Source organism: Sapajus apella, unplaced genomic scaffold (genome assembly GCF_009761245.1).
Source record: "Sapajus apella isolate SASKATOON/1434 unplaced genomic scaffold, GSC_monkey_1.0 scaffold4, whole genome shotgun sequence".
Classification (NCBI taxonomy): domain Eukaryota; kingdom Metazoa; phylum Chordata; class Mammalia; order Primates; family Cebidae; genus Sapajus; species Sapajus apella.
Window position 1 is genome coordinate 13283583 of NW_022436944.1, and position 15477 is coordinate 13299059.

Consider the following 15477-nt stretch of genomic DNA (forward strand, 5'->3'; position numbering starts at 1 on the left):
TGACTTAGGTTAACCCCTCAGGTTAGCATTAGCCCACATATGGCCATTGTGTGTAGAAAAAGGCACCTCTTCCTCAAGATACTTGACTTTCATCTGTTGGAAAATATTTTCAGCATATCAATTCTGTAAGAATAAGAAAATTATAGCCATCTGTCACAAATATGCACGTCTACTCTGAGATAAGAAGTATGCTAGATTGTACATGCATTAGATGATGACCCTGGTTTCATTTCCTGGACTGTAAATTGTAAAATGCTGAACAGCTGATTCTCTGGGAAAAATAAGCCAACTGAGCCTGACTTATAGTGTTGGCTGATTTCAAGCTACTGGTACAACATCAACTAGCTCACAGGATTCCTGAAAAATCTAACAAATCGGCTCTCATGAACTGTTGAGGCTGGCTCCAGCACACCGTGGGCTGGGCTTTATACGTTTATTTTTGCTATCTACAGAACTCAAATGTTGAGGAAGCCCTGAGCAATGTAAATAAAGAACTTATAGATGCTGTACACTTAAAAACCAGCAACATTCTTTTTGTTGTTACCAAGGACAGCACACACTTGCCAGTATGACCATCCTTCTTTATTCATAATGTTTAAGCATTTGGAATATATCTTTTTAATGACATTCTCTTTAAAGCTGAAGTGCTGAAGTTCCCTAGAACAGAGAAGTTCATTATTAGCTTGCCTAAGGTAAAAATAATACACATAAATAACTTTCAGGAAAATGCAGTGTGCCAAGTGCAGTAAAATCTGAAGGGTGCCTTATGATTAGTATTTCTATGGTCCTGGGTTTCTATTTTCTCAAAGCTTTGCCTAAACAATTTATATTTTATGTACTTTAGTGGATAAAGCCATAAATATTTTCTTGACATATTAGTGCTTATACAGGGAAGGTCCTCCCAGTGGTTAATTAGTTTGCATGCTGGGATGAAAGGTAGGTGACAGGCAAGGCTTGTTAACTGCCAAATACCTAACCTCTGTATGACGAATTATGTTTATTGTATAAAGGCCAATGTTTTAGTCTTTACATGAGTGAATCAATTATGACTACTAATTTTAGCTTAAAATAATACCAACTCATCTCTAGTTATCTCAAATTAATGTTGTATCTCTATAGTCACCATTTAAAAACAGGTAAGTGAAGAACAGTAAGTAGTTTGAGATGAAATTTTTATAGTTGCGTGTACTTCACCATTAGAAGATCATATCTGAGATTAGAATTCTTTTCAAAAGGTTTAAATAATTCTGAAGTATTATTTGCTGAAAGATATACTATGTGTTTTCTGTAGCTGCTATATGAGTGGACCCCAAACCACGCAAACTTATCTTACAGTTCCACAGGTCAGAAATCTGTCATGGTCTTACTGACCCAAAACAACGGTACCAGAAGGACTGTGGTCCTTTCTGTGGGCTCCAGAAGAGAATCTATTTCATTGCCTTTTCCAGCCTCTAGAAGCTGCCTTTATTCCTTGACCTATGGCCGGCCCTTCTTCTCTATCCTCAAAGTCAGAAAGAGCAAGTCAAGCCCTCTTCACATCACATCACTCTGACTTTCTCTTCTGCCTACCTCTTCCACTTTTAAGAACCCTTATTGCATTGGGTTATTATCCACCTGCATAATCCAGGCTACTCTCATTTTCTTAATGCCAACTGATTAGCAACCTTTATTCCACCTGCATCCTTTAGTGCCACATGCAGTATACTCTGACATATATACTCTGACATATTCATAGGTTTTGGGAGTTAGCACATGAACATCTTTGGAGGACTGTTATTCTGCCTACTACATGCCTAAACGGCAAAAATGTGTTTAACATTTTCATAGTTCCTTTCTGAGCAAACTAAGTTTCAAAGGAGTTATATAGCTTTCCCAAGATCTCTGGGCCAATGACATTTTTTGAGCAAAGTGAAGATATCTCATAATGCTATAAACAGTTTTCTCCCAGATTGTCATCTTGCTCAAAACTTCATTTTTGGGCTGGGCACTTGACTTACACCTGTAATCCCAGCACTTTGAGAGGCCAAGGTGAGCAGATCACTTGAGGTCAGGAGTTTGAGAACAGCCTGGCCAACATGGTGAAACCCTGTCTCTACTAAAAATGCAAAAATTAGCCTGGCATGATGGTGCACACCTGTAATCCCAGCTGAGGGTGAGGCAGAAGAATTGCTTGAACCTGGGAGGTGTAGGTTGCGGTGGGCCCAGATTGCAACACTGTACTCCAGCCTGGGTGACAGAGCAAGACTCCATCTCAAAAACAAAAACAAACCAAAACAAACAAACAAACAAACTTCAATTTTGTTTTGAGTATGTTCCTGCTTTTGCTCTTACTATTTAAAGGATTGAACTTTTTGTGCCTTTTCTGTTTCAAGAGTGTCTAGTGAGAAAAATGATTCAAAAGGGATCACGCAAGTGATTCACTGTGAGCAATTTGAAAGATAGCAAGGTAAAAAGACAAAAAATAAAATTCTGGTCTTTTAGCCAAAAGCCCTGATTTTTAAAGATCCATAGGGCTTAATTAATGCCAGGGAAAAGTCATAGGTAAGAGTTAAGGTCTTAAATTTTAATGCAGTTCCAAATATTATTTGTTGGCAACAGGTACAGTATCCTTCCAAGAGAGGTGAAGGTAATTATGGCCATTTTGCAGAGGAGGAAATTGAGGCTTAGAGGAGCCAAATGCTTATAGACATTTGGAGGTTCTTTGCTTTGACCATCTGTGTCCTTAAGTCTATCTGACTCTCTCTGGATTCAGATTGTTTCACAACACTAGTTCCTGTGCACTCTGATATCTCTCGCCACTCTCAAGGAGTGTGATTTGCAAAATTCTACCTGCCTGCCTTCTGATTTTTGACAAGGCTTTGATCCTAACTATGATTTTAATTCTGAGGCAATAGAAATGCCGAAAGGTTTGTTATTTGCTCCGTGCAACGAATTGGCAACAGGGCTAAAATAAAAGCAGAGCTCTACATTCTCAGGAAACGAATGAAATGTTATCGTATCACACTTCTAGCAAAATGCTAAGAATTCCTCAATACATCTTTCGCAGTAGAATGATCATGAATAAACTTTGAGAGCAGCATATGATGTTCAAATACATAAGGAAGGCTTTTCTTGGTACAGGCATCAAAAAGGCAACTGTAAATAATGAATAACTGTGTCAACAGAGTTTATACTTCCTATACTTCCCTTTGCTATGTTCCTCTAGAGTTAGCATTGCTACAGAGTACTTGTGGGGTTCTTACTATTTTGTTGTCTAATTTTGCATGTGAGATAGACTTAGACCAAAATATTTCCTTACCTCCTGCTTTAATTGCCAAAATCCCAGCCATACTGTCAAATGCAAGTTACGTTCTATCCCATCCAGGATGTCTTCGCCATGGTAGGAAAGAAAATTCTCCTCCATTTAAAAATTTTGTTTTCTCTATCTCTTGGCATATTATATATTTAGTTATGTAATATGTTCGTGTACATTTTTAGTGTCTCTACTATATTAAAAGGACAGCTGCTTTCATTTATCTTCTAATGACTATGGTATAGTGAACCACACATAAATAGTGTTCAATGTTTCATCAATGAATAAGTAAACACATGTAGTAGAGAAGCACAGTGCTGGCTAAACAATATTGCTTTATCTTCCTTTTCTTTTCTACTTTTATTTGTGTTTCCAATATAGTAACATGAACATACAGATGTTTAATAAATGTTTATTGGTAGAATTATTTAAAATACTTAATAATACATATTTCTTTTAAAATAGGAAAATATAAGTAATAAAGAAATTTAAAAGTATACTACTTTTTGGCTGGGAGCAGTGGCTCACACCTGTAATTGCAGCACTTTGGGAGGCCAAGGTGGGCGGATCATGAAGTCAAGAGATTGAGACCATCCTGGCCAACATCGTGAAACCCATCTCTATGGAAAATACAAAAATTAGCGTGGTGTGGTGGTACACATCTGTAGTTTTAGCTACTCAGGAGGCTGAGGCAGGAAAATTGCTTGAACCTGGGAGGTGGAGGTGGCAGTGAGCCAAGATCGTGCCACTGCACTCCAGCCTGGTGACAGAGCAAGGCTCTGTCTCAAAAAAAGAAAAAAACAAAAACAAAACAAAACTACTTTTCATTCATTTTTCTTAAGAAAGATATGCCTTTTGGGAATTATTAGCTATAAATAATGAATTGATTTGGTGAGACTAAGTGCATTTTACAGTGAGGTACAGATTCGATAGTAAATTTACTTAGACTTTGCACTTCAATAACTTGGTTTAGTCCCTGGTCTTCTCATTTACTGTGTGAATCTGGATAAATCAGTTAAACTTTCTCAAACTTAAATTTACCATTCATGAAACAGAGGTTTTAACATTAACCTTACGGGTTAGCTATATTAAATAAACACTTTATACAAACAACCTAAATTGTGTGCCCAGCTCACAATAAAATGTCACTGCTCTTCCTTCCCACCCTATTAATGACTTCATTTTCTTAAATATTAAATCTAACTAAACTGTAAAATGTCTTATTTTTGATCAAACAAAATGAAATTTAATACAACATTTACTCTAAGTGTAACATGCACAATATAATCCAACTTGAAATGTTTTGTGAAGCTTTCGAGAATTATCTGGTTATTACTGGTGTTTTGAATGTCTTTTTCTTTTCCTTCTTCTTCTAGGAATGGTGTTTTTCTTCTTTTGAGAAATCGTCCTTCTTTGACTCCACAGCAGTTGAAAGATCATTATTTCTACAACCTCCCCAATTCCCCATGCATTATCCACAGGGGTAGGCATGTTTCCAAAATAAGCCAATCGGTTTTTCTCTAGGATTCGTCAAATGTGTACTGTGATAAGAAATCTGTCCTTCTCTTGGAGAGGAGATAGAGAATCTCTGAGCCTGAGTGTGGTTGACCACCATGGCTGAACTTTAGAGAGAGCAAGTCTGCAACAATAAACCAGACACAGGGAAAGAAGGCCCAGGTACTCACACTTACCCCATAATTTGGTAAGGCGGGTCAACAAAATCTCCTGTTTTGCCTTACATAGCCTGAGTTTGGCTTTCACATTTGCAACTAAAGTCTTAACAAATTTAAACATATAAGCAGTGAGGCTGTATTCTACTGTTTTCTTCCTATTCAATCCCTAAATTTTAGCATCTGACCACCACGTAAATTGTGGTGCCTACCAGGTGAAGCATTTAGATCAAATTACTGCATAATCTACTAGCTTGTGTTTCACAGCCATAGACTCTATCCTCAACCTGGCTCAGGGTTTGGCAAACGCCGGGGTTTTGTGGGTGGGTGGGGGAGGTGCGGAGGACTAAGTGGAGGTGGGACAGTGTGGCTGGATCAGTCAACCTTTTAGCATTTTCAGGAAAAAGCCCAAAACCTCCTCTAGATTACATGCTTTGTTCTCACAGAAGCACTTTAAGTATCAGAAGAAGGTCCAGCAACTTCCTCCATTCTGTGTTATGCCGTGTGTGTCAAAGTCGCTCTATAAACAGATCTGGCCTGTCCTGGGCAGGGGCAAGCTCTTGACCAAAAGCTACTTCCTTCAATCTAAGTTGCCTGAGAAAAGAATTAACAACCCTTTTATTCAGGGAAATTATACTTTCTCTTTTTGGGTCAATTTCCCCTCACTCCCCTCCTCATATTCCTTTTCTTTTTCCTTCCAAATAACATTTTAAAAGTGACTTTTTAAGAGGAATATTTTCCTATTGCAGAAAACCTTAAAATGTAGAAAACCAAAAAAGGAAAATAAGAGCCACTTATAACACCTGAGAGAGCCCAGGTTAATTTTTGGCACATATTCTTCCAACTCTTTTTTTTAATGGGACAATATTTTAACATAGTTGGTAGGATATTGCATATTGAACGTTGTGTCCTTTTTGTATTTTCATTAAGTAAATCTAAATATTTTCTGCTGGTTAGGTTTTCTGTTTTTTGAGACCATATTGCTCTCTTGCCTAGGCTGGAGGGCAGTGGGGTAATCACAGCTCGTTGCGGCTTTGACCTCCCCGGCTTAAGCGATCCTCTCACCTCAGCCTCTTGAGTAGCTGGGGCTACAGGCATGTGCCACTAAGCCTGGCTAATTTTGTATTTTACTTTTTGTAGAGATGGGGTCTCTTTGTGTTGCCCAGGCTGGTTTTGAACTCCTGGGCTCAAGCAATCTTCCTGCACCAGACTCCCAAAGTGCTAGGATTACAGGCATGAGCCATTGTATCCAGTGTTAGTAAGTGTGTTAGTTCCTATTTATTTGGCATTGTAAAGCTGCCATACATCTTAGCATTACATCTTTGATGCTGTATGTCAGAGGACATAGAGCATTCATGGCATATATGAAGGACTTACACCAAGGTAAAATGATAACCCAGATACTTGACTCCATTTGTGTCTTCCTGGATATAGAATAGATGTCAGATTGGAGATTCTATCAAGTGTATTTATAAGAGTGAAATGAGATGTTAATATGCCTAATACTTGGAAAATTGATAGTTTCACGGTGATCTTTGATAAGGGGTAGGAAAAACAAAGACATATTAGATACAAAGTTTATATTATTCATTTTTTAAAAATTCAATTTGAAGCTAGTGGGAAGTGCAAGATTACAGAGATAAAAGCTCCATTTGGTCTTCACATTTTTCAAGAAGTAAGTGGATAGAGATTTACATAGGAGCTGGCAGTTTGGAACAGAGTTGACTAGGCATAAAAGTAACAGTATCAAAAATGTTGTTTTTATTTTGTATTTTTGAGACTGGAAACTAATAAAAATTTCGATTAGCAAAATTTGAGAATAGAGTCTTTCTTCTTTCCAAAATAACAAATATCTTCTATGTTGAGAGCTCCATCTGTGGCAACAGGAATGATAAATGCTTTTGAGAAAGTTAGCAAGATTTTGCCCCACTTAAATGCTTAATAGTAACATCAGCACAGACCCAAACTTGATAAAACTTTGGTACTTGTTATTTGGATTAAAATATTTTAAAATTTGACTCAGACAATTAATGGGAGTTTTCAGATTATCCTGCCCACTGATTTGTAACTAGGAGACAGAATAACGGTAAGGCAGCACTGGACACATACTCCTTCTCTTGCTGAGAACCATGGATATAATCGAATTCTCTTTTATTTAGGTGAGAGAAGCAGACACCCAAAAGAATATAGCAAATACTCAAGGTTACCCTGGCAAGAGTGGCAGAAAAGGACTAGAACAAGAACTGTTCTCCCTGGACAGCATCCTTTCCACTCTGCATCTGGCATCCACTCAAACACTGTAGCATGGAGGCTCCTTGCCAACAGGTATTGCCAAGAGCTTCTTCCTACCTCATTCCTGAGTTTCATCAGCCCCCAACCCTTTGTGTCTCAGCTTCTAGACTTTCTTTAACCAGAACTCAGCCATGAGAGAATGGTATTTATGTGTGGGATTACAGATAATGTCTTATCTGATGTGACAACTCCAAAGAATTGGTAGTGTTTTAGCGATATCCAAAGGCTCTATATAACTCAGAAAGAGTACCATGTAAAATTCATGACATCTGGATGTGTGAGGGATAGGGAGGAATTGTTATTTTGTCTTATCTATCATTTAGGCCCAGAAAATCTTATATTTATAGACAGAAGGGATCCAGGCACCAGAGACTTGTTCCAACATAGGGATGGGAGCCTAATGTTTCAAAAAGCTAGCAGTGAGGAGTCTAGTGGCTTTTTATAATTTGTACTAGTCACTCATCACTTCTAGGTCTTTACCTGCTCTGACATGATGGAAATAAAATAAGCTAGAGAGAGCTGTTTTATTAGAGTTGGAAGTTCCTACTACTCCAGCTACAAATATCACTTAGGTAGGTTTTAAATTTATTTTGGAAATATAGATATAAGTATACTTGAAATTGCCTATTATGTTGTGATAAAGGAGGAAAGGGTAAGGCTATCCATAGTTGGCCTGAAACTATAATTTCAACGCTTATGATAGTTTTTGGAAGGACTTGAGGAAATATGTACATTAAAGACTCAGTAAGATGAAAACATGCAGTACGTTCATAGTTGCACTATTTGCAATAGTGCCACACCGGAAAGTTCTCCAGTGCCCATGAACAATAGGATGAACTAATTGTAGTAAGTCCCACAAGAGAACAATATTCTGCAGTGAAAATAAAAGATCCACAATCAGCACAACAATATAGAGGAATCTCACAAATGTAAGGCTGAGAGAAAGAAGCCAGACACAAAAGAATACATACTGATTGATTCTATCTATATAAAAGACAAGACCAGGCAAAGCTAGTGAATGATATTAGGAGTCAGGATAGTCGTTGTCTTGGGAGAAATCAAGTGACAAGAGAGGTGCTTCTAGAGTGCTAGTACTGCTTTGCTTCTCACAGGTGCTGGCCACAGGGCCATTCAGAGTAAGTTGATTGAACTGTATACTTATGCTTTATGCAATTTATGTACATATGTTATGATATTTCTGTAACTATTTTTAAAAAGGCAAATGGGCATTTTCAAGAGACAAGAAATTAATACTCATTATTTAAATAGAAATTCCCTTGCTTTCATCTTCTTTAGGAAAAATAAGAATTTTGGAAGTGCACCTCTTTTGTAAACTCTTAATCAGGCAATGAACTAAAATAGTCAATAAACAGGAAAAGAGAAAATAGAAGCCTCTAAAGATGAATTCCTATCAAGTGCTTTTCCAGAACTCATCATGATTTAGAATTCTAGGAGGTCCATCAGAGGCCTCCCATTTCTATTCAGAAATCTACTTTCTAAAGTTAGACAGCTGTCACAAAGCCTTAGGGAGTAATGAGTTCACAATTTCAGTTTATTATCAAAATATTTCCATCTGATGATAAACCTGAAAAGACGGGAGACGCAGAGCTACATAGATGCAGATTTGTCCTTTTATCAGAGACACTCTCAGGGACAGATTTAACTTTCAAAGTCCAATTAGAAAACCACAAGTATATGTATCTGTAGACAATTGTTCAATGGCAATTTTTCCTCTAAAGTTGGTGCTTAAAGTTTTTCATCAATATGATTTATAAGTTTAAAAAGTCTCAAATTTTCATCTGTATATCACTTTACAGATCTTGGTTCACAACTGCTTATTTTGGGCTGAAACTTCAATATTCATTGGTTACCTATAATAATAGTTACTCATAAATGTAGTTAATAATTAAATATAAAAATTATTTTTACATTTATATAAATCTCTTAAAAAGACCAAGTTTTGAGAGATAGCGCAAGAAATTGCTTAGAAAATTGCAGGAAGCCTTAAGAATCTCAGTATCAGTCAAAGCAGGTACAACAAAAAATGATTTTAGACATTCATTTTTTGCTCTAAGAATGCTTAAAATAAATGATCACAGAATGAATGACTGATGTATGGCAAAATGAGTTTAAAACTATATAAGCTCCAAGGCCCCAATGTGTGTAAGAGTTCTTTGGAAGGGTTTTGAAGGACTGTAAATGTTGCAAATAAAAGTAAAAACTGGTAGTTAGGCAATGTGTTTTAAACTATAGTGTCACCACTGTTCTTCTGGTGCCTAACTGTATTCTTCAACATCTTCTTTTCCCTTTTAATTAGAAATCCTAGTCTACCTCAAAGGTTTAGCATTGCTTTCTAGGGACATCAGCAACTGGTAGGCCATATGAGAAACAAAATAAACAGTAATATTATCTTTAGAAATTAAGCATTATTTACACAGTGAGAAGTGATTGACTTGATAGACCTTAGACCCCCTTCCTCCCTCCACACCCTTTCTAGAACAACCTAATGTTATTTGTATTGTGATGCTCTCCTCTCTGTTAGTTACCCCCAAGTCATTACAGTGACCCCTAGGGCCCATTTTCTCTCAATAGGAGAGTTCCCCATTTCTGTGGTGTTGGCAAGTCTAGCCAAGGACAGCACTGCTTCTTTTGTAGATCACCAAACCCGGCATTTCTTTTCTGGATTCATGTATGAATTCTTGCGGCAGTTAAAGGCTTCTGAAAACTCTGCAGAGTTCTGCAAAGTCCCAATAATCCTTTGAAGCAAACAAAAAAGTCACCATCATTATTTGATACTCATGTCCATACCACACTGGAGCCCTGTAGCATTTCCCACTGCAGGTCAAGTGAATGAATTTGGAATTTAAAGCTAAACTTAAAATAACCTGGTACAATGAGTCAGTTCCTTCTCATGAACAGAATTTTTAAAATGGAGAGGTAACCAAGTACAGGAGTTAACAGCACGGATGTGGGAGATAGACCACATGGCTTGAATCCTGCTTATGAAGCCTTTTTGTGCCTCGGTTTCTGCACAATAGAACATGCATCTTAAGGTTGTCGTGGAGAGTTAATAATTTGTAAGCATTATATGTGTTTGTAAAACAAATGAATAATTCACATTTGAAAATGCAGTTATTTGGAGTTGTATTATTATAACACTTTGGTCAAAAAATATAATCATGATTTCTTACAATGTCATGAAAGGGCTCACATAACAACTTACATATAATAGGCTTTAAATAGATATTCTTTGTTGATTTGACAGAGGATTATTTTCCATTTTTCAAAAAGGACTCCTTAAATATCAGAAACTGGATTCAGCCCAAATAACTGGAAAGGGCTGGCAAAATGCCACTTTCCTCTTATCTCTGACCCCAGTGGGCAAAAACAACACAGTCCAGCTCACTATCTGCACCTAGCAGCATTTGAGGGGAGACATGGGTCAGTGCGCTGATGCAGAGGTGATGTTTTCACACCCACCCTGTACCCTGAACCAGCTCCTTTCCTTCTCTTGCTGTTAAGGCCAGCCCATCACGCTTGCTTAGGTTGGGAGGAGGGGCCCAGTGACAAGGGGAGACTGAAGTGGTGGAAATATGAGGCGCAAGTGACAGGTGAGTCCATTTTGATTTACAGAACTCTCCCTACATGGCAGGTGTCCTACCGTGTGTACATCTTAGCCTTTCTCTCCTCTCCAACCATGCTCCACACCATGATCTCTAAAATTTAAACCAGGTGCCATAATCTCTTATTTAAAACCTTCCATGGACTTGAAAGAAATGTGAACTCCTGCCCATGGCCTGCAGTGTCCTCCTGAAGGCCCCAGTCTACCTCTCTATCTTCCTCATGGTGCATTTCTCTTCCTGTTCTTCCTTAGGCTCAAACTATGCTGACCTACCTTCAGTTTCTCAAACTAGCCAAACCCTGTCCCTCTTCAGGGCCTGCTGCTACCTGCAGACCCCAATCCCTGAAAGTACTCACCAGTCAGTGCATGGCTAACTCATGCCTTTGCTTAAATATCCCCTTCTTGGCCGTCTTAGAATACCATCTAAACTAACTCCTCTCACTGGGACTATCCCTATCAAAGCACTTACCACATTTACAATGATTTGTTCTCCCTTTTCACTTCCAGATACACCCACTAGACTAATGTCTATAAGGGCAAAATACAGCCTTTGTATCCTTTCGTTCCACATCTGTGGATTCAACCAAATGCAGCTGAACATATGTGGGGGAAATATTGTGTCTGTACCGAACATGTAAAGGACTTATTTTCCTTATCATTAATCTCTAAACAATATAGTATAACAACTATTTACATAGTATGTACATTGTATTAGGTATTATAAGTAATCTAGAGGTGACAAAGTACAGGAGGGAGAAGGTGTATAGGTTATATGCAAATACTACACCATTTATATCAAGGACTTGAGAATCCACAAATTTTGGTATCTGCAGGGAGCCTGAAACCAATCCCCCACAGATGCTGAGAGAAGACTGTACTGTGTAAGTCTTGCTCCCTGCTGCACCCCCAAAGCCCAGCACAGGACTCGGTACATACTGAATGAATGAACCTGTGACCTGGGTGGTCACAGTGATTACCTGTAGAGAAGCAATAGGGCATTATGAAGAAAACACTACTTAGTGTTTCTGTTGTTTGTTTGATACTATGGATCAACTAGAAGGAAAGAAAAGCATTTCCTTCCCTTTCTTCATTCCAGAAAAGAGAGATTCATATGGATTTTTTGTAAGTCTGACTTTCTAATATGTTACCCATCAACTAACTTTTCTATCCCTCTCCACCACAACTCCCCTATCTTTCATGGAGGATGTAACCTTTTTTAGTTGTTGGTTTTTAAGGACTCCTAGAGGAGTCTTAGAGATGAAAATAATCTCCTGGTGTGAGAGGGTTAAAGTGAAGTGAAGCCAGGAGCTGGGGAATTTATATGTTAGTCCACTTGACAGGGAGATGACTGGCCTTCCCAAGAATGGGGTAGGTTCCAGTAATGGCAGGTTGTGTGAATGACAAGGAGATGCTTCCCACTCTGAGCAAGGCCATGAGAAGTTCTCTGTTAGCATGGCGCATGGTTGCTGGGAGAACCTGGACATGAAGAGTAGAGGCTCTGAAACTCATGAGCATTGGAAGGAAATGGAACCACTGACTCCAGCTGGAGCATTTGGAATGTACGGATCTCAGCAGTGACCATGGTGGACTGAAGATGGAGGCTATAGTCTAATTTCTGTGCCTGTGTGATGATTTTGGATTCCTGAATAACCCTGAAAGAGTACGTTGAAAAACCACTGAAAGTAAATGGCTCATCTCCTATCTTAGTCTATGAGCTTAGAGTTTGGCTTAATTTGATTAAAACAAATTCACTCTTTGGACCATATGAGAGTACAAGGAGAAGTCTGTAGTCTGCAAATCAGAAAACAGCGCTTACCAGAACCTGACTATGCTGGCACCCTGATCTTAGACTTCCAGTCTCCAGAACTGTGAGAAATAAATTTCCATTGTTCATAAGCCAAAACAAAAAACAAAAAAAACCCCACTTCTATAATGTAGTCAAAAGTGACTGTTTATGCAGGAATCAAAAGATCTTAGAAATTAGAAATTTGCTTGGTCTTTAGTCTTTCAGATTGTGGGGCTCAAGTATTCTTTATGTTAGAGAGGAGCTTTGATTCATTAATGTAACCTTCTTCCCAATTCAGGTACTAAATGGGGAAGGTACCAGGTACTGGCTAAAACTAGGTACTGAAATGCCTAGGTACTCGTTAAAGACAGTTATCCTGTCATCCTGAGCATTCCTCACACTAGGGAGCAAGCTCCCTGGTTGACAGGGTAGCTATGAGAGTCACTGACTGGAAGAGCTGCATGTTTTTGTTTTTATTTTATTAATTTTTTTTCTCCAAAGGATTGTGTCAGATTTAATCAGATAGGGACAAGTACTTCAGTAAAAATGTCCAAACCCAGGACTTAATTCTATATTTCTCTTAAAAAGCATTTTTAAGATTTATATTTATAAATCTCAAAATTAAAACAAACAAAAAACACCTCAAAGAAAGAAAAGTCTTCAGATAACACTGTGGAAAGTAAGCACTGCAGAAACACTCAGCCTGGTATGCACTCAGCTCTCCACGTACACTCCACCCGTCTTCTTTCCATTCAAGGAATCTACTTAATTTGATCCTGAATAGTTTAACAACACACCAGGGCTTCACTTACTTTCCTAGTTAACCTTTGATGTTTATGACATCAAATCTTTGAATAGATCATCTATTTTTTTCTGAGACAGGGTCTCGTTCTGTCACCCAGGCTGGAGTGTAGTGGCGTGATCACGACTCACTGCAGCCGTGACCTGGGTTCAAGTGATCCTATTGCCCTAGCCTCCCAAGTAGCTGGGCTGACAGGCCTGCGCCACCATGCCTGGCCAATTTTTTTGTTTTTAATAGAGATGAGGTCCCACTATGTCACCCAGGCTGGTTTTCAATTCCTGAGCTCCAGTGATCCTCCCTCCCTGGCCTCCCAAAGTGCAGGGATTAATAGGCGTGAGTGACTGTGCCTGGCTTAGATAATCTATTTTGAAAAGCGAAACATTATTAATAAAATACATCTTTTTTCTAAGAGTGAGATCATATTACATGAATTATCTTCTGTTATTAGAAGATATGTACCTGAATTTCATGCCACATAGAATGATTTGCCTGTGTCTGTGTTTCTAATAACAGAAGATAATAAAGCTTTTATTGATGATTGCTTAAGGTGATTTACTTGAAATTTTTAATTTGTTATATAAAATAACTTATTGTACTGCATATGTTTATTCCCTGGGCAAACAGTTACTTGTGTTAAAAACATCTAAGAGATTTGGCATTGTGACCAAGAATGGACTTTATATCCTATCTGACTATTCTTGCGTTCAACAACTGAACTTCTGAATTACTCTTTGCAATTAATGGGTCCTCGGACAACCTTTTGTTAATTCTTGTAAATGAATGACTTGGCTACAAAGTTAATTGGCTTCATTCAGGAATACACTATCCAATCTTTAACTAATTTATACTATTCTTTCAAAGCAAAGACATATTAATGAGTGTATGTTCTGCTATACATTCATGAAGAAATAAATGCCACAATAGATTTCTGGTTATCAGCTAAAGATTAGAGATGCTGATAGAAATTCTACAAAGCTCACCAAAATCTATACTGATATCTATAAAATATCAGGAACCAACGCTAATATTGAAAGTAAATGGAGGAAACAGAAGAATTTCAGAGAGGGCTTATTAGCATGCTAAGTTACAGAGTTATGAAGGAACAAAATAGCCATACTAGTTGAACATAACTACATAATACACTAGAAAAAATATTCCTTCAAAAATATTAGAAATTAAGCTTTGAAAAACATTTCTTGCTTTGCTAGTGGTGTCAGTTCTATAAAGTGCCCTTTCTTCCTGACTGGAAGACAATGTTGAATAATCTAAGCACCTAAATCATTTTGTCTATTTGGACTTGCCTTACAAAATTATCAGACCCTTATATATTATATGGAAATATTATATCTAAATAATTAAAAAGCATATTTATAGATTACATATAAATATTATAACCATTCCCTGAAATGACTATAGATGGCTAACAAAAAACTGAATTTCCAAAATGAAGTCAATATTTAAATTGTAGATTCAATTTCTAGACTATTAAAAGAAAAATTTTTTTGGCTTAAATACCATTTAACAACATGTTTTCTGAGCTAATAATAGTTGAGGAACTAGGGAACTAAAGGCAGGCAATACAATAATAGGAAAGAAAACTAGGAAAGGAACAAACACACAGAAAAACTCTAATAAAAAGCCAAAATAAGTCAAATAGCATCACAATTAGTATAAGAATGTGGCTTCACACACTAAATTAATAAACAGTAGAACCATAACTAATGATCATAAAGTAGTCTGTGTCATTAAAATTTTAAAAAAGTTTAGGTTGTTCTTTTCAGGATATTGTTTTAAGGCAGGAAGGTAGAAATGTATTTTTAACAGAGAAATTTTAATCCAGTGGTTAAAATAAAACTGTTAATACTTAAAAGAGACAAATTTTACCTATTAAAATTTAATTTGCAGCCTCTCATTCTCTGAGGATGGTAGACACACTAGGTATTACAATAATATTACTGAAATTCACCTAGGTTTTTATAGACATATGTTTTAGTTCATGGAGATATGCAGGGC

The 15477-nt window shown here is 37.4% G+C and overlaps 1 protein-coding gene across 7 annotated transcripts in view; it reads right to left on the minus strand.

Annotated features, from left to right (window-relative positions):
- Positions 1-6704: 6704 nt before the first annotated feature.
- MME (membrane metalloendopeptidase) overlaps positions 6705-15477 on the minus strand; it is a 96918-nt gene continuing 88145 nt past the window's right edge. For 6 of the 7 annotated variants that reach the window (XM_032262769.1, XM_032262805.1, XM_032262822.1 and 3 more), the window contains one exon: positions 6705-10010. In XM_032262769.1, coding sequence (XP_032118660.1) covers positions 9911-10010 — 100 coding nt within the window. In that variant the 3' untranslated portion in view covers positions 6705-9910. The remainder of the gene's footprint in view (positions 10011-15477) is intronic. The other variant, XM_032262814.1, reaches the window with a different exon arrangement.